We start from the raw sequence: 22266 nt of genomic DNA, 5'->3' as shown, positions 1-22266 counted from the left end.
CCCCGACTGCTCTTCCCTCCTATTATACTGCGGGGGAGACATAAGCGAATTCCCCAGGCACGAACCAATTCCCCTCCTCCACCCAACTGGCCTGCAAGACGTCCCCATTCCCTCTCCCACTTCCCCCCCATGCGCCCCCTCCCCTCCATTCCCCGTCTATCCAACCACAGCTCCCCTCGCCGAGCCGGACAGGGAGCAACAACTGCGCCACGTAGGAAAAACCAGCTTTATTCTGCACATACTGACCGAAAAAAGCCAAAAGTCACTGGGGGAGGCTGGTCCCTGTTCTCGGCGGCAGTGGGGTGATCCAGGAACCCACTGCTGACAACAACATGGACTCGCTACCACTGGACGCCGGGGCGAACGAAAGCAGAATCTGGACCTTCGTGTGTCGGAGACCAAAGACGGTAGAGGGCCTGGCTACACCCATGTGGTATAGGCCAGGCCACGCCCACCCCATAAAATATATTTGCTTGCGGGATCAGTAAAAACCAAATGCTCTTACAGCCCCTGTGGGACGGCCCTGAGTGCACCGCTCTCAGAGGCTGGAGAAGAGGCCAAGGGTTGTTCACAGTGGGGAGGGGAACCAGGCTGTCAAGAACCCGGGACAGCCCTGGATCTCTGTCTTTCCCCACTCAGTCTCCTCCCCTTCTCCACACCACGGCCTGTTTCTTGCCTCTGATCTCACTCTGTGCCAGGAGATCACTTGCCCTCTCCACAGCCAGTGGCATGGGAAGGGGATCAGTGCCATCATTCCCACTTGGCAGATGGGGGAAACTGAGGCACAGGAGGAGTCAGGGCAGGGGTGAGAGCTGTGGTGCTGCTGGCTTGCATTCTGACCCCAGCCCCCTATGGTGGAGCAGGGGAGGGATCCCGGGACAGTTGAAGCCAAGAGGAAGCCTTGGGAGACCACAGCAGGTCTCAAGAGCAGCTGGCTGGCAGCGCAGGATGGTCACAGGGTGGGAGGGGGACAGGACCCCAAATCCAGTTCTGCTCCACCTGCACATCCACACGATTGGGCTGCCAGGTTTTGCTGTCCCTGCCCCCAAGCAAGACCATTGCCAGCTCCCCACACAGCACGCACCCGGCTGCAGCAGCTGCCCCAATAGCCACCACACATGTGCATGGGCACTTGCTGCCGTTCCATGGATCCTGCTGCTGGCCCCCCTCTGCACCCAGCTGGGGAGACCCCCAGTCTGAGCACCGGGGGGCTGGGGCAGGAGAACAGACAGCAGTTGCTGCAGAAGGGTCAGCCTTTGCTGACAGTTCCCATACAGCAGTGCAGCAGATCCGTGAGCAAACACCTCTATGCCCCCTGCTCTCCAAACCCAGGACGGAGACGCCCAGGAGAAAGCACCATGAGGTCTCTCATGTCAGCTGGGGGGCTGATTGAGAACGCGTCTCAGAGCCAGGCAGTGACCCAGCCAGAACCTGTGCTTTCCTGGCCAAGACGCAGTGGGGAAGATACCACATGGGCTTTGCAACAGGAAGGAATGGACCCCAGAGCAGGGCCTGTGGAGGACGCCAGTCCTGGGACCCAGCTTCTTCCATGCTGGACTGAATGGGCGTGGCTTGAGGGCAGGGAATGCCACGCAGCCCCTGGAGGGCCCCACATCAAGGGCAACAGCCAGGGAGATCTGTGTGGCTCTGTCCAAGGCAGGTCCCAGCCGAGACCTGCTCAGCTCGCTCCCTGCAAGTGGAGGCTCCATCAGACAGGTGCTTGCCAGTCTCCCACATGAAGCTACGGCCTTCGACGCCTGCAGCCGCCCTCTGGCTGCGGCCACTTGTGGGTGGTTCTCCTGCATCTGGACACCAAGTGGCAGATTGTCCTGGGGCTTGAGGAGGGCACAGGGAGCGAATCAATGGAGCCAGCAGGGAGAGTGGGCGCTGCAGCAAAGCTAATGTGGCTCATGCAGCCGAGAGGCGATTCCCATGGGGACGAGGTGCCGGGCAGCATATGCTCACGGCTGCCAGGAGGGTGAAAGCTGCCAAGAGGGGCCCCGGGGTTTACAGGAAAGGCCGTTCCCATGATCAGGACCCAACCTCAGCAGCTCCTGGAGTATCCCAGCCCATAGGCAGCCTGTGCAGTCCAGCATCCCCAGTAGGAAGACCAATAGCATAGTGGGGCTGAGGGCCAAGCCAGTGTTTAGCAGAGTTTCTGGGTCCCCGCTGGGGACGGCTGGGTGGGGAAGAAGCTGGATTCTCGCTCCTCTTCTGGGCGTTGACCTGCCCTGCAGGAGGCTCTAGGACGTCATTGGCCTTGGCTTGAATGTCCACAGGTGGGGAAGGAGACAGGTGCCCTCTTTGGAGGAAGGGGATTGCCGGTGTTTCTAGAGCGGTAGGAGCCAGGGCGGGGATCTCTACCACCTGCTCTTGCTGTATGGAGAGGGAGCCTAAAGCAGAGAGACAGAGATCAGGACTCTGCAGCTAGGAGGCACAGCCGTATCTTAGACCCGGAATTCCCCTGGACGTTGCCAAGCTGGAGTCACCAGGGGTTTGCCCATAGGACTCTCACGCTGTCACACGCCCAGGCCTGGGCCTTGGTTGAAATAAACAAACCGATTGTTCTGACAATCTAGAAATGAGCCAGTTCCTGCCCGGGACAGGTCAGACCCCACCAGAAAGGCAGCGGTAAGAACCCCGCTTTGCCAAGGAGGCAGCTGGAGAAAAGTGCATTCTAGTTGCGCGAGGGCTTTACGGTGTTTCGTCTGAAGGGTGGATTTCCTGGAGAGGGGAGAGGCCTGGACACACGAACCTTCTGCTCGCTGCATTCAGAGAGTGGGGAACAGCCCACCTCCACCAGCAGGGGCGGGCTAGGGTTAGAGCCAGGGCCTGGGAGCCAGGACTCCTGGGTTCTATTCCAGCCCTGCTACCACTTGCAATGAGGAGGGGGGCAAGGCCTGTTGCCTCAGTTTCTGAATCAGAAACACCAGTCCTGGCCCCCGGGAAATCTCATCCCCAGCTGTGGAAGGAGGGTTTTTATTCCCAGACCTGCCACTGAGGTCCTAGACCTTTCGAATGAAGCACAATCGATTTCTGATCCCTGCAGCTCCCCAGGCCAGCTGGGAAGGCTGGAGTTAACAAGAGGATGCAAGGACGACGGGTCCTAGTAGCAATACAATCCCTTGGACTTACACGCAGGAGGCATTTCCACCAGGAGGTCTCCAAACACCTTCACAAAGCAGGGTGTCTGTTTAATCCCTATTTAATAGGTAGGGAAACTGAGGCACAGAGCGTGACAGTCCCATAGGGAGACAGTGGCAGTAGAATCAAAGCTCCCCCCTCCCTGATTCCCAGCTCCCCCTGCTGTAATCACTCGTCATGCTGCCTCAGTGGCACAGCTGCACATTATCACAGACCTGGATGCCCCTGCCATCCTTCTGGGCTGCTGCATGCCAGCTCTGTGCCGCATAGGCATCCTCTGCACGTAGGGTAGAGTTGGCACTGCTGATTGCCTGGCTGTTGACGGTGGCCCGGGGAAGAATGACGTCGTAGTTGCCTTCAGACTGGATACAGAACAAGTGAGGGCAGGGCTGAGAAGAGACATGGCTGGCACTTTGGAGTGGCCTACCTACCCCTCAGCTCTCCTGGGCTTGCCACCCAGCCCCACCCCAGCGTCCCTGCAAGGAGGGGCTCTCCAGGCACCAACAGGCCATTCAAATCAGCTCTCACAGTCTAGGTAGAAAGTGCACGGCCTGTCCACACACCTCCCTCATGTGCAATGGGCCCAGGGGTGCCCAGGCAGAGAGCACCCGTGCAACCTGCCCCCAGCCCAACCATGTCAGGCTGTGCCTGGCTGCACCCTAAGGTGACTGGAATCTGGAGCAGCTCACAGCAGGGTGCTGGGGACCAGCCCCTTGCTCAGCTCACTCCCATAACACAACCGAGATCAGGCCCCACCATGCCAGGCGTTGCAGACACCACGTGGGAGATGATCCCTGCCCAGACGGCGTCACAGGCCGAACAGGCCAGACAGGCAGAGGGCGGGAGGGGAAACCAAGGCCCAGAGGGAGGAGCGACTTGCCCAAGGCAGCTCAACAGGCTAGCAGCAGAGCCGGGGATGGAACATATACCCCCCAGCGCCGTGCCTCACTCAGCCACAGCCTTGTGTCACGGCCGGAGAGTGGGGCCTGTGCTGGGACATTATCCCGCCCTGCCCCCAGCAAGAGACCGCCGGCCGGCTGACGTCGGGAGAACACACACACTCCCGGTCTGACTTACGGGCCCTTTGTGCATCAGAGCCATCTCCGTGGGCTGGAATACACTTGTCACCAGCTGCCCGTTATACCCGCTATAAGGTGACACCGGTTTCTTGGCTGAAAAGAGAAAAAACACCGGGCTGCGCTCAGAGGTGGATTCAGATTTATTGGGGCTCTGGGCACAAAGAACATTTGGGCCTCCTGCATGCTGGGGGCAGAAGTGCTGGGCCAGGGGGCCCATGCCCACCCACTTTAACACGGGCATAGTCGCCTCGGGGAGGCGTGGAGCAGTGGTAGCAGGGGAGCTGATCCAGCCTCTTCCTAGGGGGGCAGGGACACAGGTCAGGGACTGTTCTCAGGCCCCCCGGCTCCCCCATCCAGGGCTCCCCATGTCAGCTTTTACCACTGCCCAGCTCCAGCTTCTGGCCTGGCCAGGGGGTGGGGTGCTGAGGAAGAGAAGGAGCAGGGGACGGGGTCACAGCTCGGGCACCAGTGCCGCCCCCGCACTTCTACTAGGTTCTGGCACTCCTGTGGTCCCCAAAGTGGCTGGGCCTCCTGGGCACAGGACCCAAGGGCCCGTGCGTTAATTGGCCACTGGCCACACTGAAAGGGAGTAGACAGACTTCTCTCCGGAGGGCAGGGACCTCCTGGCTAGACACCAGCACAGATGGCTGTGGTCTGACACATGCTCACTGAAATCAATGGGAGCTGGTCCCTGAGATCAACAGTCTTTGGATCGAGCCCACGACAAGGGGCTTGATGAAGATGGAGCCGTGATGTGCTGTTTTTAACGCTGCCTTAACAACCCGGCAGCCTTCTGGCGCTGCGCGGGCAGGGGGCAGCACTCGGGAGGCGACGTACAGATCGCTGAGTCACAGAATACACAGACCTGGGGTTGGAAGGGCCCTTGGGAAATCAGCCAGTCCAGCCCCCACGGCAGGCAAACCTAGACCACCCCAGCCCAGGGCACTGGCTGGCTCAGGCCTGCTCCACACGCTGGTAGAGCCACGTCAGCTATAGTTACTCCAGTACAACCTCAGGTGGGGCCACCCTTACGCAGCGCTCAAGGGGCCTTGTGCTGGGATGTTCTAGGGTTATACGACGGGACTGCCTGCGCCAGCAGGAACTGGACTCAGGGACCTGTCTGCTCCCATGTTCCTATCTTAGTCCCCAGCGTGCACAGGAATAAGCTGTCCTGGTACCAGCACCTGTGTCCCGCTCTGACTATGGCCCCTCTGGGAGGACTGTGCCGCTCTCCCGAGACCGGTGTCGTTAGCGGGGTCCAACGTACGGCGCTGACCAGCCCTCCAGAGCAGAAGGTGGCTGTGGAGCAAGGATCTGTTTATGGCACAGCACGAACAAGCAGGTTTTAATGAGCTAACTCACAAGAGGTCCTCCCCCCAGGGGCAAGCAGCTGGGGCCTGGAGGCAAGGCTTGTTTGGCCCCAGTCCCAGCAGCAATTCAGTCACATGCAGTCTTAGCCAATCGGCACCAGTCCATGTTATTTACGCGCAAGCAATGGTTTGTTATCGTAGGGTCACTTGGGAGCTCTGGCCTGCACATGATGGCTGGTTATGGGGGGGCTGCGCCTGCTTGGCAAACACAAGCATGTTATTGTAGGGTGGCTTGTGAGCCCTCGATTACATGTGCTGCTTTGTTCTTGTCTGGCTTCTCGATGGAGCCGTGGCACCGCACAGGTTCGTTACTGCAGGTCCTAGCAGGAGGTGGGAGGAGCAGGAGAACTAGCAGCTACACTTTCTCTTAGTGGAGGAAAAGCCCGTGAAGAGCGCTGCGATCTTGGCAACAAGCACAAGGAAGAAAACAGTTGGGCTCCCCCAGCTGTAAAGTCCCAGGCTAGCACGCAGCCTGTGTGTGTTTCCAGAACGACAACAATTGAAGTCATTATTTCAGCCAGTCCAGATATCTGAGCAGATATCGGGCTGTTCCCTCACCAGATCCAAGCGTGTAGGTGGTCTCTGTCCAGGTCCTGCTGGATGGACCATGTCACAACAAACCTTCCCACCAGGGCAGGCTGTCTGGCTGACAACTCCCTCCCAGGAGCCACACTCTGTGCTCCACAAAGGGGTGTTTGTATCGCTGTAGCAACCGGGGCTCTGTCAGCATCAGGGCTCTGCGGTGCTGGGTGCTGCCCCCATACAGGGCCCTGCCCCAGAGAGCTCAGCACCTAACACTCCACGACACTACCAGAGGGGAAGACGTAAGAGGGGGTGAGATGGCTAGAGGGGAGCAGGGAGAAAGACGGGCAGCTGCCACGGGCGCAGCCTGGAGCTGCTGAGTCATCCAATTAGAGAACATAAACAAACAAGTTTGATCTCAGCCACCTCCCTAGGCACTGGCCTTGCCACCCTCAGTGGGGGTAACATCAGACACGTGGGTATAATGCCAGATATAAACCCCTCCCCGTGCACTGGGGCTGGTGGCCTCCAGTTCCCTGCCAAAGCCACGGTTCACAGCCCACTCTGTCCACGTTATCGGCCAGCTCTGTCATCATCAGCAGCCCGAACACCACCGCTCCCTGGTCCCGTCCCAAATATTTGACTGAATGGAGATGGGGGAGGGGGGGTCCCTCGATGGAAGCCGCCCTGTGTCTCAAAGGGCTCAATCCTGCATGGTGCTGAGCTCCCCCAAGAGGTGCTATTCAGCTAGCTCCCGTGGAAGTCAGGCGGGCGGAGGCTGCTCAGGGCCATGCAGGGCTGGGTTCAGGGAACAGCTCACAGGCTGGTCCCCTGGCCCGCGGTTCGACTCCCATAGGACGGTGCTGTTGGGCAGCTCCCGGAACGCACATCCGTGTGTATAAGCATGTGTGCACATGAAGGATGGACCCCAAGTCAGCTGGAATTTGCCGTGACAGGGGAACCACCACCACCACCCCCCAGAACAAGCCCCATCTGCAGAGGGACGTACAATCACTCAGAGACACAGCTGCCTCTCCCACCCCAGCGCCTGCAGCCCCTTTGGCCAGGGGCTCTCCTGCCTACCTGAGGAGGGTTCATCCATGGAGAAGGCCTTGTTCTCCACAAACATGCTCTGGGACTTCTGCTCCTTTAAGATGGTCTCGTAGCCCACGCCCCTGGTCGGGTATATGTCGTTCTCGTAGGTCTGCTCTGGGCACGGACGCGTCACGTGGGAGACCTCAGGGATGATGTAGAAGACGACAAAGACACAGGCATTGGCCACCAGAGCAATGGCCAGCGTGGGGTCGTCCCAGGCTGGGCCCCCCCTCTGTTGGTTCCCGTAGAGGTACATGATGATCCAGACCACCCAGATGGTCATAGACAGGGAGGTGGTGAGGAGGATGAAGATGATGTGCTTCCTCCAGTGCTTGTAGCGGCCGCACAGGGCGGGCCAGGCAGCAGCGAAGGCTGCCAACAGGAGGAACATGACGAAGATGAGCGCCATGACGAAGTCCTCGTTGGCCACAGCGCAGGGGTCCGGGGAGGGGTTGTCGCTCCTCACCAGGGTGATAAGCAGCCACTCGGTGTTGATGATCACCTCCACCAGGGCCAGCAGCAGGGCCACGCCAAAGGTCACCCAGCCTTGCAGCCCATGGTTCCTCCTGGCCAGGAAGTTAAGGGTGAGGGCATGGGCCACCAGGCAGGAGAAGCAGATCCCAAAGAGGACCCCAAAGAGGAAGCGCCGTGAGGTGCAGGTGGAGAAGTCTCGCTTGACAATGAAGTCGAAAGTCAGGCAGAAGAGGCCGAACGTGCCCAGAAGGAAGAATGCCTGAGTCCCCACCAGGCTCTTTTTCCTGGGATCCTGCACGAAGGGCAGGCTGGCCAAAAGGATGATGGTGAGCACAAAGCTGCTCACTGCCCCGAAGCTGGCCACCGCCTCCAGCACGATGCCCCAGGCTGCCGACAGGTCGCAGAGGTTATAGTACAGCAAGGGCAGGTCTGTGCCGCACCCAGATGGAGGGAGCTCCTGAGCTTGGCACACGGGGAGAAGGCTCAGCGGGAGCCACACGGACATCAGCAGGTACCAGGGCGTGGCCATCCTGGACTGTCACGAAGGCACCGGGCGGGTTCCCAAGGAGCCTGTAAAAATTGGACAGATCGAGAAACGAGGTTGGTAACCTGAGAAAACAATTCATCAGCCCTGGAGATCGGGACCCCCAGGGGTGTGGGCCTGGGAGCCAGGCTGGACTCTCACCAGCTCACAGTTGGCTGCTCCAGCTGCTGACTCCTGCCCCGGGCTGCTGCTCAGCCTTTCACCATGGCCTGCTGCAAGTTTCCCAGGCTCTCGGGGGGTCATCTCCCTCTACCTGCCAGCAGCACCTGGCTCTTCCAGCCACTGAGCCCCGGCCTCCCTCACCTGCAAGAACTGCTTTCTCTAGCGTGTCCTGCAGACCCAGGCCCCGAACCACCCAACTGCACCTTCACCTCAAACTGCCTCGGCCCTTCCTGCCCAAAACGTTAGCTCTTCTCTGCCACTTGCTCTGTTTTTGGCAGACTCTGTATCCCCGGGATTCACACACTCCCCCACCTCGATCCCTGCCTCCTGCCACCCCCCCTCACATTCCCAGCTCCACTCCACCCCGTCCCTGCAATGTCACCGCTGTACTCTTCAAAATCAAGAGCCGTGACTTTAACACAATTGGCTACTTTGCCGCCCTGCCCCTCCCGTCCCGTCCCGTCCCGTCCCACTGGAAGGTCCAGCTAGCTGGGCTGCTATGGTGGCCGGTTTGCACTACCTAGTTAAGGCTCCTGGGTTTGCACCTTGCTCCTCCTCCATGTGACTTGGCAACTGTGGCCCCCGCCTAAGCCAGGTGATCAGATGTCCTGATTTTATAGGGACAGTCCCGATTTTGGGGGTATTTTTCTTACATAGGCTCCTATTCCCTCCCACCCCCGTCCTGATTTTTCACACTTGCTGTCTGGAGTCCCTACTCCAAAGCTAAGTAGGGCTGGCCTAGGCCAGTGCCTGGCTAGGAGAGAGTCAGTGGAGAACCCTGGTGCTAGGAGTGTGGAAGCACAGTTGTTTGGGTGAGATCGCTTGGGATCACTGAATATCACACAGCCTGGATGTCCTGGTCAAATCCCAGGCTAGGGGACTGCATCCTTCCTAAATCCCTCACGCCCCCCATCCAACCGAATGTGGCTTTGTGTTCTAAACAGGCCGAAGGGGCTGCAGTGTATTCTTAAATGGCTGCTCTGGCTCCTCCCCAGAGGTGGCTGTGAATGATGGATTCATTCTCGTCCGTACAGCTTTCCCTGTTATTGTTTGGAGTCTGCGGGGGACGCTGCTTTATCCTCTCCCAGAGGAGGAAAGTGAAGCCTGCAGGGGCCGGATGAATCCAAGGCCCCAAAGGGAGACCAGATTGCTCGGGAGGACCTGGTCCCCAGGCTTGTGCTCTGACTGGTTCGCCGTCGGGACACATGGGGAAGTACTGGGGAGTAGGACAGATCCGTCCCTTCCCCAGGCAGCAGCTACGGAGCCTTTCCTATCAGGGAGGAACAGGAGCCGCACTTAACCCTTTACACCACAGGACGGAAAGATCCCCTCACTGTCACTTGTCTCCTAGCAGGCCAAACCCAGGCCCGGGGTAAGTCATGGGCCTTGCCCCTGCTTAGGCCAATGTTTGCCCCACGTGCGTCAGCCTGGCTTAGAATTTCCTAAGGTTTGGACGCCCACACACTCCAGGAGTTAGTTTGGCTCAGTCTAGGCTGATGCCATTTTTCTGGAGACCTTTACAAGCAGCATTTTGTGTCCGGGGAGGCGGGAGCAAGGACAGAGCCTTGTGGGAGAAGGATCCGGCCTACAGAATGGGGCATGTGGTTACTAGTGGGCTCAACATGGGCCTGTTTCAGACCCAGGTCTGGGCAGAAATCTTCCTGCTTCCACCCTGCACCCAACCCACAGGGAGATTTTCTTACCCCTCTAGTACATTTCAGGCCCCTTCATCCACTAGCTGGTTCCTCCTTCCACCCATCCCCATACCTCTCTCCCCTGCTCTGTGAGGCTCTGTACAAAGGACGCCAAGTCAGAGCAGGTCACATTTCCTTGTGCTTAGCCCAAGCCAGCCACAGGCAAATGGCTCTTTGAGGTTTCACAGCAGAATCGAGCCACAGAACGTGTGAGGTGAAACAAGCCTGACCCAGGCTCTGCGGGCAGCCCCCCTCTCTGGTTCCAGGCACCTCGCTCTCACAAAGGAGCCAGGCAGCATCTCAGTCTCCCCTCCCTGCGGAGGCTGGCTGTGGCCACCGCATCCATCCTGGATTGCCTGGGTCTGGCCTTGGGGTGGAGTGTGTGTGTATATGACAGAGGAAAGATGGGGAGAAGAGAACCATGTCCCCTCCTCTCCCCATAAAACACCTCCTGGGACAGAGCTAAGGCTTCCCTCCGCCCAGCACTTTCCTTTTCAGGGTGAGCCTGTGTCACTCCACATCTGATACAGCTGGGGAAACTGAGGGCCAAACAGGATAAGCCACTCACCCAAGTCACACAACAAGTCTGTGAGAACAGAACCCAGGAGTCCTGGCCCCAGCCCCCACTGCTCTCACCCACCAGCCCCCGCTCCCCTCCCAGAGCCAGGAATAGAGCTCAGGAGCCCAGAGCCCCAACCCCCCGCTCTAACCCACTGGCCCCCACTCTCCTCCCAGAGCCGGGGATAGAACCCAGGAGTCCTGGCTCCAGCCCCCACTCTCCTCCCAGAGCCGGGGATAGAACCCAGGAGTCCTGGCTCCAGCCTCCACTCTCCTCCCAGAGCCGGGGATAGAACCCAGGAGTCCTGGCTCCCAGCTCCACCAGAGAGCCCCACTCCCGCCCCACTCTCCAAGAGCTGGAGATAGAACCCAGGAGTCCTGGCTTTCCCAGCCCCGCCCACTCCACCCAGAGCTGGGAGGAGGTAGACCCCAGGAGTCCTGGTCCCAGCCCCCACTCTCCACCCGGAAGTAGAACCAGGAAGTCCTGGCTCCCACTCCCCACTCCCCACCAGAGCCGCCCCCCGTTGTCCCATGTCCCCGCTTTTCCAGGCCCCACACAAGGAGCCGTGCCCAAGCTTGCCCAGGCGGCCCTGCCGCGCCGCGTCCGTCGGGCACTGGGAGAGGGGGCTGCTCGCTCCCAGTCGGGAGGGACTTGCCCTTTGTTCACAGCCGCCCCGCCAGCGCCCTGGCAGCCGAGCGACCCGCTCGCCCCGGAGAACTCACGGCCGAAGATCCGGATCGGGGGGTCCCCCGGGGGTTTAACGAGCCCTCCGCACCCCACGGCGAGGGAGGCGCTTGGTGGGCCCCGGCTCCCGGGCTCGGCTGGGGCGCGCTGGCTGCACAGCCCCGAGCCTGCAACTTCTGCCGCCCCGCGGGGGCGGGGCCGGGCTCCTACCTGGGCGGTGATCGAGGCGTGCGCGGAGCCGGCATTGGCAGCCCGGCCCGACCCGGCCCCTCGGGGGAAGCGGCCCCGCGTGGCGCTCTCAGCCCGGGCTCCCCTTCTCCGGCCCGGGGGCTGCTCGCAGCTCGCCCGCTCCGCTCCCCGAGCCCAAACTTCCTGGCGGTCCCGGCTGCAGCCAGCGCAAGCCCCGGGGGACGGGGCTTCTCCTGCCCGGAGACCGGGTCCGGGGGCTGCCTGCGCCCTTGCTGGGGGTGCTTCGGGATCGCCCCCACTCAGCGCCTCACGCTCCGGCCCTCGCCCCCCTCAAAGGCTTCACCAGGGGGTTGGCCACCGGCCTGGGCCGGCCTTGCCCCCCACCCAAAGGGGTTTCTCTCGGGGGTGGCGGGGGGCAGAACCTGCGAGCGCCGCGTCCCATCAGGTCCAAAGTTTCGGGGCAGGTTCTGGACACACAGCAGCGGAATCTTGGGTGGGGGGGTTGGAAATCCGCAAGAGGGCAGATGGGGAACACAGGGGGAGCCCTCCCCGCACCCCATGTGTCTAGCGCCGCCACAGCTAGAGTCTGCGCCTGGGCCCTGCTCGTCCGCCCAGGGTTGACACCCTGCATGACTTCTCTTCCAGACAGCCAGTGATGGGGGGGAGAACAGGGCATACGCCCCGGCATGGGGTGACAACACGGGACCCTGGCCCAAGGGATGGGGGAATGCGGGGCACACAGAGACATTGGCGTGTGTGGGGGGGCCTGCTATGGGAGCAGGGGGAATGGGGGCACACACACAACCCCTGGCACTGGGGAGATAGGGGGAGTTGCAGGGAGTCCCTGAAATAGAAGGGTAGGGGAGAGACGTACACTGTGGGGGAATGGAGGGAGCCCCCAGTACAACGGTCCCAGGAGCTGTGGGTGCTGAGCTGTCCCTCCCCCCCGACAGATCCCAGGTATACCATGCTGGGCACCCACAACCAGAAAGTGTCAGCCTCCCGCATTGTTCTAGCCCCGCTCCTGTGGTTCTCTCGCTTCACTCTGCAATTGGCCACTGTCATCCATGGGAAACTGCAAAAGGAAAGCCATGAACCTCCTCACTGTCCATCATTTGTATAGGGCCTACAAAAACCCTCCTTTGCTCCCCTGCAGACTGCAGATGTTTACTCTGGCTATCTGCAAGCCTGCGCTGACATCCCAGTGAGGAGGATACACAAATGACCCAGAGAGCTGCTGTGTAAACTTTCATCTGGGTTGGCAAAGGGGCTGTACAGCGTAGGTACGTATAGCACTCATGGAATGCAGCTGACTCTGGGGTGGAGGGCAGCAGCTATATGACTGGTGGACAGCACATCACTGGGCGAGGGTCAAGGAAGGAAAATTTGGGGCAAAACACCAGTAAACACCCCTTGTCTTCTCTGCCATGACACCGAATTGCCAGCACCGGTGAAGTGCATGGCAGTCGCTTGATGGACACCAGGCTGAGCGGAGCCTGTGGGACCGACAGGGTGTGTGTGTGTCTCACACCTCGGCCAAGCTCAGCGGTGTGACTGTGAGCTCCTGTGTAGTGGGGCGAATTTGATGGCGCCTGGTGGATGAACATGCCCTTCCCCCTCTGTCCTTCTGCCCTGACAGACTCCAGCCGGCGTGGGGCGGTTCCATGGTGCAGCAGGCCCTGCATCGCTGCTGGGTTATCGGGGAAGCAGCTACCAGGCTGCTCCTCTAGTCAGCAGGTTCCTGAGGCCTGGCTTGGCTCTGACCCCCAACTGCTGTCTCTGGGGAGGGCTCTGGGTACGCCACAGCAATTAGGACACAGGGGCAGCGTCTGAGAAATCCTGGGGGCCCCATGGCTCCAGATCGCAGGGGGGAGGCCCAGCCCTGCCCTCACCTACATGGGAGAAGCAAGTGGAGCTAAGAGCAGAACTGAGGCCTCAGCGTTTACCCCTCCTGGCCGGTGCCCACATTGCCCTGTGGGGTGGGGATGATGCAGCCGGGGCCGCAGAGGTGATTCACCCCTCCCCCTCAGCTCCTGGGGCACAAGGGGGCAGCTCAGTGGGGCTCCAGGAGGGTCTCAGTCCCGCAGGAGTCTCCTGCTTCCCCCTTCAATACCTCTAAGCGAACAGGGACCGGCCCACAGCTGGGAGTGGGGGAGGCCACCTGGGGAGATGTAGGTTCCCCAGCATCAATACCCACTCAGCCCCCATGTTTGCACTCCTGCCCTGGAGGCACTGACCCCCAGGGTCACGGCTTCCACATCCCTGCCAGCCTGGGTCCCGGTGACTCTGCCATCTTAGTGCCCTTTGCTCTGCCCCCTCCCCCCACTACACCCCGTCCACGGAGCCACCATGCTGGTCTGCCATGTGGGGGAGGGTGGGATTCCTACAGGAGGTGGGGGGAGGATGTGCCAGGGTGTCCTGGGATGGGGTGGGCTGAGGGGGCACTAGGTACTAAGCAGGATATGTGCATGGCTAACATGCAGACAAAGCCCTCAGAACCGAGGCATAATGAGCGCGACAATAAAGGAGCTAATGGGGAAGTGGGGGGAATAGAAAGGAAATAATGTCAAAACCCCCATTAGCTCAGACGTCACCCACATACTCACGTGGCAACGCACAGGAGCAAGTCTCCCCGCACTGGGCTGCCAGCCCCCAGCTAAGGGTTTCGAGGTTCCCTTGCTGTAGAGGGGGCACAGGAGGCCGGATAACCAGTGCAGATCTGAGTACGGACACGTGTCTGGTGGGTCCGTGGCAGTAGGAGGCGTTCACCACATCATTTGTTTGAATGCAAATAGTGAGGAGCTCAGGGATTGGGAACAGGCTGAAAGGCCTTTCACATCCAGCTAAGGGCACTCGCCTCTCGGTTGTTCCCAACTGGGGACTGTTGGGTGCAATGAGTTGTTGGGGTCTGGGCCCAGTTCCATGTCACAGCTAAACTACAGCCTAGTTGGTACTGATTGGTGAGCGCCAGAGCTAAGGGGTGAATGGAGGCTGCACTCCTCTCTCACCCACACAGGCAGAACGCTGGCAGGGGGCAGCGTGTGGGGAAAGCGTGGCTTGTGGCTGCCCAGGGACATCACATGCCTGAGAATCAGGCGCCTTCCCCCCGCACCAAATTATTCAAGTTGAAAAGCAGGATAATTGAAAAAGTTCACATCTTCGTGTACCATGTTTGTAAAGTACGGGCCATGTCCTCACTCACTTGGAGGATAACAGCCTACTGCTGCTACGCATTAATGGAGTTACCCCGATGGGTCAGGCGGCAGTAGACTCTGTGCTTCCGGGCTGGCAAATCCCAGGGTCACACCCTGCTGATGATCCCAGATGGGGAGTGTCGAAGCTGCCACGTGAATGGGAACACCCCCGGCTCTCAGATACTTGGGAGGGGCTAGTGTGTGCATTGAGCATCCTAGCCAGCTATGCATGCAGCCTCCACTTGCTGGGCCCAAGAGACCCGGGGTAGAGCCCTTTGCTACTGTTACAGGAGGCTGGGGGCTCCTGGGAGCTGGGAAATGCTTGTATGGAAAATGTCACCTGACTGTGCAGAGCCTTTGGCAGGGCACAGGTATAATTAGAAAAGCTGGCAGCTCTCTGCAGCAAGAGGCCAATCCAGGAAGAGCCCCTGGAGTGGGAAGAAAAGCCCGTTGTTGAAGAAAAGAGAGAGGTTTTCGAAGCCAGTACTGCTCTGCCCTGCGGTTAGCTGGGTCAGCGGTGCCTGCTCAACCCCGGGGGAAGGGAGAGGGAAGCCAGAGCCAGACCCGACGGCAGCAGAACCCAAACAACCCGATCGCTCCCAGTCCCAGGCGGATGAGCCCCTGAGGAATAGGTGCCAGGTGGGGCAGGCGGGGCCAGGGAAATGCAGGGAGTCAAGGCTCAGCCGCGGGAGGCTGCACGGTCAGATGGCCACTGCAGCACAGGATGTGGTAAACCATCACTGCTGCTATTTCGGGAGAGTGAGGCACGAGGGTGAAGGATTCAGCTGAAATTTCAACCCTACTAAGGCAGTTTCTGCTTCCCCCCTGGGGTTAGAAAGTGGACAGACGGACGGACACACACAAACACACACACACTCCCCTCCCCTCCCCTGTAATCCCTTTAAGTTGAGACTGTTTGGCCAAGCAGAAAGTTGTGCTCAGTTCCTCTTGGAATCCCTTAATCTCCGGTGCTGTATCAGATTTCAAAATATGAATCCCTCCCCCGTGGTGTGCTTTGCTTTGGTTTGCTTTTAAACAGGGCTTGAAATGCCTTTGCCTCCCCCAGCTGCCAGGACTCCGGGCACAGACTGGCTAATGCAGGTGAAAAGCAGAAACTGGAATCCAGCTATGCCCCCATGAAGACCATCTAGGAATTCACCTGCGTCCCCAGGTACAGCAGAGTAGGACTGTCACGGAGTCTGGGGGTTCCAGCTCTTCTCCCCTCTGCTTGGACCCCACAGTGACTTTTATCCAGCCAGTAAAACAGAAGGTTTATTGGGCAACAGGAACACAGGTTACAGCAGAGCTTGCAGGCACAGTCAGGACCCCTCCACTGAGTCCTTCTGGGGGTTCAGGGTGCTTGGATCCCAGCTAGGATACCCTGAATTCCGCCCCACAGCCCCAAACCCAAACTGTCCTGCCTTTGCTTCCGCCGGCCCAATCCTTTGTTCCCTTCTCCTCCGCCCCGGAGCTCCCCCCTCCCCCCTGCCTGGCTCGGGTTACAGCTGAGCACCTGTCCCTCACCTACAGACATCCCCTGCTTTCCTGTTCCCCACACAGACAGTCCCTATTCCATCACAAGGACGAGTGGTGAGAGCAAAAGGAGAACTGGGCTTGATTCCCAGCAGTGCTAGATGCTCCATAGGACTTTGGGGAAGGCCTCTCTCGGCCTCAGTTTCCCCATCTGTAAATGGGGGGATGCTCCCCTACTTCACTGGGGGAGGGGGACTGGGAGGATCAGTCCATTCATGAATGCAGGGTGCTCAGACACTAGAGGATGGGAGCAGGGCATGGAGATGCCAATCAATAGATAAAGCAAATCAAGCCGTTATGCCAGCGGCTGTAAGTATCAGCAGAGATGGGCATTGCCAACAGCCCTGCCCGTCCCCAGCTCGGCCACTCATGGTGTCGGGGGTTTTGCTCTTGGTGCAGGGCAAGCCCAGCCAGACGTGAGTGCAGAGGTGAACGGGCACGGGAGTAGAGAATCCAGGAGTGTGGACCCACCATAGCTGGACCCCCCAGGGCCTGCATGTGTCACTGCCCAGCACAGGGTGGGGCTGGATTTGGGGAATGGCAGAACCTGCCTCTGAACAGGGACCCTGAGTCACGTGGGGAGGCTGGTGGGACAGTCCCCATGGGGCTGTTTGTGTTCAGATTGGGGGGGTTAGGGGGGAAGAGAAGACTGAGAGGATTTGTGGGGAGAGGGAGGGAGTCCGTCCGTCCTGCCAAATAACCTTGCTGGGGTCCCACATGTCCAGTTCTGGCCTAGGGAGCCAGCCCAGGGGTGGCAGGCAGCTGGGTATCTGCATCTCTTCCCCCAGATTGAACTCCCTTCCCCCGGGCTAGGCACCAGGATGCTGCCCCCCTGTTCCCGTGGCCCTATGCTGCCCTTGGCGCTGAGTGAGACTTTCGCCCCATCTGGCTGCTGCTGCTGCCCCAGAAGGGTTTTGTCCTTGGCTAACAACAACAAACAGCACTATCTGGGCCGGCTTCCCTCTCCTGTCAGCCGTAAGTGCTGACCCATCACCCCGGCCCCGGCTAGCGCCACACGTGGCTTCCTGAAGGCTGTTTCCTTCTGCAGCCCAGAGCCTGGGTTTATTTTGCCAGAGGCTGACTCAGCCCTGCACCTGACACTTGGCCTGCGGGCACCGATGCCCCCCCAGCATGTAAATTCTGTTCAGGGCTGTGCATGGTGGCACTCTGGCTCCACTCGCCAGCCAGGGCGAACAGATGGCTCTTGAGCAATAAGCCAAGCTGTGCACCGAGGGATCGACCTGCAGCCAAAGTCTAACAGCTCCTACCCACCGGCCAGAGGTTCAGCCATCCATGGTGCTGCTGCTCAGAGACCGTGTTTAGGCTCCTCCAGGCCTTTCCCCTGCTGCTATTGCAGGGGAGGCTTCACACCCCATCTCTGGCCATTCACAACCTTCCTAACATGCAGGCCACCATTTGTACAGGTCCTGCAGAAACTGTCACCTGATTCCCCCTGCTGAGCCCAGCCATCTGCTGGTTGGTGCTAGGTGACCAGACGTCCCAATTTTATAGGGACAGTCCCAATTTTTGGGTCTTTTTCTTATATAGGCTCCTATTACCCTCCACCCTGTCCCGATTTTTCACACTTGCTGTATCACCAGCAATGATAACACACAAAGAGATGCAAAGAAATTGGAACGATTGCCTAGCACCGTGGGCTTTGGTTGAGGAGAGCAACTGGCTGCAGGATCAGGCCCTACTAAGGGAAGATTTTCCTTTCACTCTGCTAAGAAGGAGAGAGAAAGGACTCACCCGGCTAAATCAAAACTGGTTGCTGGATTTCTTTGCAGGCTAAACTTTCCTCTCTAGTCATGCTGGTTTCGGTTTGTATCTAGCATAGAAAATCAGCTGCATATTCAGACTTCCTGGCTCTTATCGGCTTGTGTCACAACTCCATTGTTATTAGAACAATTCCTTTGTTTGTTTTAAGCAAGCAGAAAGACTCACCTTCAGGAGAAGGTTATAACTCTTTACTTTGGAGGATGAGTGGCCCATTGCTTACATTGTGGATTCGTGGGCACATTCCTGTCTCAGCTGGGCTTGTCCAGAAATCAGCCCCTCGGTAGAAACTCACAAGCTTTGCAGATTTTCATTTTCCTCTTGCAAAAACAAAACACAGTTGCTAAAAGAAAGGGGCTGTTGGTGCGGGGACGGGGGGTGGGGGGTTTCACCACAGGGTGAACTGGGCAAAATTCAGAGTTATTAGTGTGCTATAGGAGCACCCAACCGAGAGCCGGGCCTCGCTGCACAGGCATGGAAGGAGAACCAGCTCCTGCACCAAAGAGCTTACAGTCTAAACACACCAAAGGGTGAAAAAACAGGGAAAAAGTGACATGGCCAAGGTCACCCAGCAGGGGGGTGGCAGAGTCAGAAGTAGACCCCAGGTCTCATGAGCACCAGGTCAGGGCCCGAGCCATTGCTCTTGCTGCTTTCCCTCGGGGAAGTGCCCCCCGCTTATTCCCCCCACACTACAGCACCCCATAGCAGGTGCCCCAGACTCTCCATTGCCAGTTGCAGCTTGTTGGCTTATCACTACAGCAGCTGTATTCATAAAGATGCACCTGCCCACCCCTTCACCAGCACCTCGACCTGCACACATGACCCCCCTGGCCTGCCCAGGCCTGGTGCAGCACAGAACTGGACACAGCGCTAGTAAATCCTCTGGAAATGTTTATGAGATGCAGTTACTTTGAGCAGGCAGCGGGCAGGCACCTCCTCCCAGCGTTTAATAGCGAGCTAATCTCTTCACAAATGTCCCTCAAATGCCAAAATTAATGGGCTGATCACCTGCCAAATATCACTGGTTCAGTCCAGGGCATTCCACCCGCCAGTGATATGAGCGTGAACAAGGGACAGTGCAAAGCAGCATCGCACCGTTGGCTTCAGCTCAGTGTTTCACCCAGGGGTGCCAGCAGCAGGGCAAAAGCCAAAGCCCCTGTACCCAGACTGGATTGATGTGCCGTGAGCAGCCGGTGAGGGGATCCTGGCAGCCGTTTATGCCAAGGCCCTGTGCTACCCAGTCGGAGAGTGCCTGCTGGACGACGGAGCCATGGCCGACGGCCGATGGGCCTAGCTACAGTGGGCTGATTGCTTCTTGGCTGGGTTCCTAGCAGACAAGTGTCCTCAGCACCATGGTACGGCCATATACCCACACCCACCTACCCTCTGAACTCCCTGCCTGACCCCAGAGCAAGGCTGAGTTCGAGGCACATTGCTGGGGGCAGCTTTGCCTGATATCCGGCTGCGCTCCACCTGCCCTGGGGGATAGGAAGGACTTGGGTCCGCAGGGCAGAGCGGGAAGGTCGCTGGGTCAGATGCTGCTGTCACCGGTGCAAATCCGGACAGGAGTGTTGCCAGCTTTTTTTGCGCCCTAGGCGGTGGAAGGTCCTGCCCCCAAAATACCACCGATGACTGGGGCAGCCAAATATCTGGCCGCTGCAGTCACCGCCCCGCAAATGTTAGTGCCCTAGGCGACCGCCTAGGTCGCCTAATGGGTTGTGCCGGCCCTGAATCTGGAGCAGCCCCTCTGAAGTCAGTGTGTGGGCTGAGAAGCCCTTGTCTCTGATGGGTGCACAGCCAACCCCTGCCTCTGGTAGCCTCCTGTGGGCCAGGGCAGCCTGAGAGGCGAGCGGATGGCACACAAAGCCCTGGAAGGAGACTACGGACCTGTTACACTGATGGCTGTGAGGCTGAGTGGAGCCTGCCCAGGACTGGGTTAGGTGGATCAGCAGGTCCCCTCTGCCCCGGGCACGCCATACTGCATATGCCCAGGGTTTCTGATGAAAGCAGGCATTGCCTTGTGCATCTGGGTTTCATCCACGGCTGGCCCCATGGGGTGTGGCGGCTCGCGGCAGCCCTATGTGCAAGCGGGATTCCCAGGGTGCTGAGCCGCATGGTTGATGCAGGCTTAGCGTGGGAAGCACGGTCTGGCTTTGGGAATTACTCGACGGGATTACGCTAAGGATCTTAAAGACGACTTAGGATAGGAAAGTGGGGCAGACAATCCTGCTGCGCTGCATGGCTGAGCGAGCCCACGAGGAGGGGGGGGGGGCAGGTGAGCTGCTCTGTACAGACCAAAACGCAGCCGTTCCTGATTCCCTCCCACCCAGTCACAGCCCAGAGGGGCCAGGGCAAGACTCCTTCAGCTACACTCCCCCTGCCAAAGGCCAGCCCGGGCTCAGCTCTGAGACAGGAACCCTGCACTGGCACCAAGGAACAGTGCCCCGCTCCCACACTTACTCCAGCGTAACCCTCCGATGGCAGGAGAGGAGGGTCTAGTGCATAGACCCCGCTCCGGCCTCAGTCCCCCGCCACTGTGAAACAGGGCTAACCGCACGGGCCCTGGCACCCAGCGATGTGTGAGGATAGACACAGTAAAGACGGTCAGGTGCCCAGATACCGCTGTGATGGGAGCCTAAAAATACCTACAATAGGTGCATCCACGGTGTTCCTCTGGCTTCATGCTGGCACAGCAGAGACCAGGTCTGGGCTAGCATCCACCTCTGGATTAAATATACAGGGGGAAAAAATCAAAGCAATAAGCACACGTGGCGTGTACAGAATTCCGTCCATGCGGATCAATGCCCTTCACAACAGCCAGCTCCTTGCTGCAGGGAAGGCATCTATCCCCCTTTCACAGAAGGGGAAACTGAGGCACAGAGCAACAAGTGAGGGATTACAGCTCTCGGGACAGGGACCGTCTAGGTCCAAACCTGAAGCACGCTGTCTTTGCAGCCCCACCTCCCACGGACACAAGGAGGATGATTAGGGAGCAGCTTTCTGTCTCCAAACGCATTAGGACCCGGCGTCTCATCAGCTTGGCTTTAGGGACAGAGGAAATGAGGCCCAGAGAGAGGATGGGAGTTGCCCACGGTCACCCAGGAGAGCCGAGCAAGTCCCCAGGTCTCTCAACTCCCAGCCCAGCACCTGACCCACTGGGCCACGGTGTCTCAAAGGGCAACATCAGGCTCCACACGGTGCAGGTGGAGCAGCCGGTGGTGCGCTCCTGTCCCAGGAATTCGGCTGGCTCCATCGCCACTAGCGAAGCCAGAGCCCAGCCTGGCTTTGGGAGGCGGAGAGAGGCAGGGGCAGCTCCAGCCCAGGCCATTTGGGATTCAGGGGGCCCCAGCTTGGGCCTGGAATGACTAAGCAGCACTGGCCCTGTGGTACTCGTGGGCTCACGAGGCGATGGCTGGCAGCTTGGCAGAGGCTGGCTCAGCTTTGCCGGGCAGCCAAGTACTCCCCGCAGCCATCCCATCACCAAGGTGACATCTGGAGTCGCAGAGATGGCACAGTGCCAGGGCTGGGCTGGAGGGGCACATGCCACTTGAAGCCTTAATGAAACGCCGGCAGGAGTGCTGGCACCTCCTGTCCACACCTCACCTCGGCAGCTGCTGGTTGCAGAGTGCTGGGGGGCGGGGGGCAGCGAGGGCTGCAGCTGGGTGTGCAGATAAATATAGATACACCCTCCGCTCCCCCCCTGCCTTCCCCCTCCCTGTAACACACCCCATCCCTCCGCTCCTCCTCCATCCCACCGCAATGCTACAGGCCTCCCTCTTCCCAGGGTGAGGAGCCTTTGAAAAACACCCTTTTCCCATAAAAAAGCAGATTCCTGCCTTTCTGTGGGGGCTGCCAAGCCAGCCGCTGCTAGTGCCCTCCCTGCTGAGACAAACCGGCAGGAAAGACAAGGCCCTTTGTAAGGGCTGCAGGGCCGGGCTGGGCTCAAGGGCGTCTCCTCCAGGAGGTGAGTGGTGGGGAGTTATGGTGGCAGGGCTGGATCATCAAGCTCAGTGCACGGGATGCTGAGCTCTTCTGAAAATCAGGCCCTGTAGGTGGATCCAGGGCACCTGGGCTCCCTCCTGCCTCTGCCCCAGACTCACCATGGGGCAAGTGGGTCGCCAGCTTGTACCCGCCACTCATTCACGTGTGGAAAGCGCTTGGTGAGCCTCCTCTGGAAGGTGCCAGGGAAGCCAACGGGGCAGTTACTCAGCGTAGGAAACCTGCCCCAGCCTGCCGGCCATTGG

The 22266-nt window shown here is 59.4% G+C and overlaps 1 protein-coding gene across 2 annotated transcripts; it reads right to left on the bottom strand.

Moving 5' to 3' along the window:
- Positions 1-207: 207 nt before the first annotated feature.
- Positions 208-21103, bottom strand: GPRC5C (G protein-coupled receptor class C group 5 member C). 2 transcript variants are annotated; one of them, XM_032797242.2, is made up of 5 exons: positions 20672-21103; positions 7199-8254; positions 4222-4316; positions 3360-3506; positions 208-2393 (listed from the first exon to the last, which is right to left on the bottom strand). In XM_032797242.2, the coding sequence occupies exons 2-5, from the start codon at positions 8211-8213 to the stop codon at positions 2361-2363; spliced, it is 1290 nt and encodes a 429-aa protein (XP_032653133.1). In that variant the 5' UTR covers positions 8214-8254; positions 20672-21103; the 3' UTR covers positions 208-2360. The 2 variants fall into 2 exon arrangements, with proteins under 2 accessions (XP_032653133.1, XP_032653134.1); XM_032797243.2 differs by lacking the exon at positions 20672-21103 and adding an exon at positions 11538-11581.
- Positions 21104-22266: the final 1163 nt, after the last annotated feature.

Source organism: Chelonoidis abingdonii, chromosome 13, assembly GCF_003597395.2.
Source record: "Chelonoidis abingdonii isolate Lonesome George chromosome 13, CheloAbing_2.0, whole genome shotgun sequence".
Taxonomy (NCBI): domain Eukaryota; kingdom Metazoa; phylum Chordata; order Testudines; family Testudinidae; genus Chelonoidis; species Chelonoidis abingdonii.
This window is presented reverse-complemented; position numbering and strand designations above follow the sequence as displayed.

Coding starts and splice junctions, on each gene's coding strand:
- GPRC5C (XM_032797242.2), bottom strand. CDS start 8,213: ATGGCCACGCCCTGGTACCTGCTGATGTCCGTGTGGCTCCCGCTGAGC. Junction 4,317..7,198: donor CATGGATGAACCCTCCTCAG/GTAGGCAGGAGA, acceptor TTCTCTTTTCAG/CCAAGAAACCGGTGTCACCT. Junction 2,394..3,359: donor AGGATGGCAGGGGCATCCAG/GTCTGTGATAAT, acceptor TCTCTGCTTTAG/GCTCCCTCTCCATACAGCAA.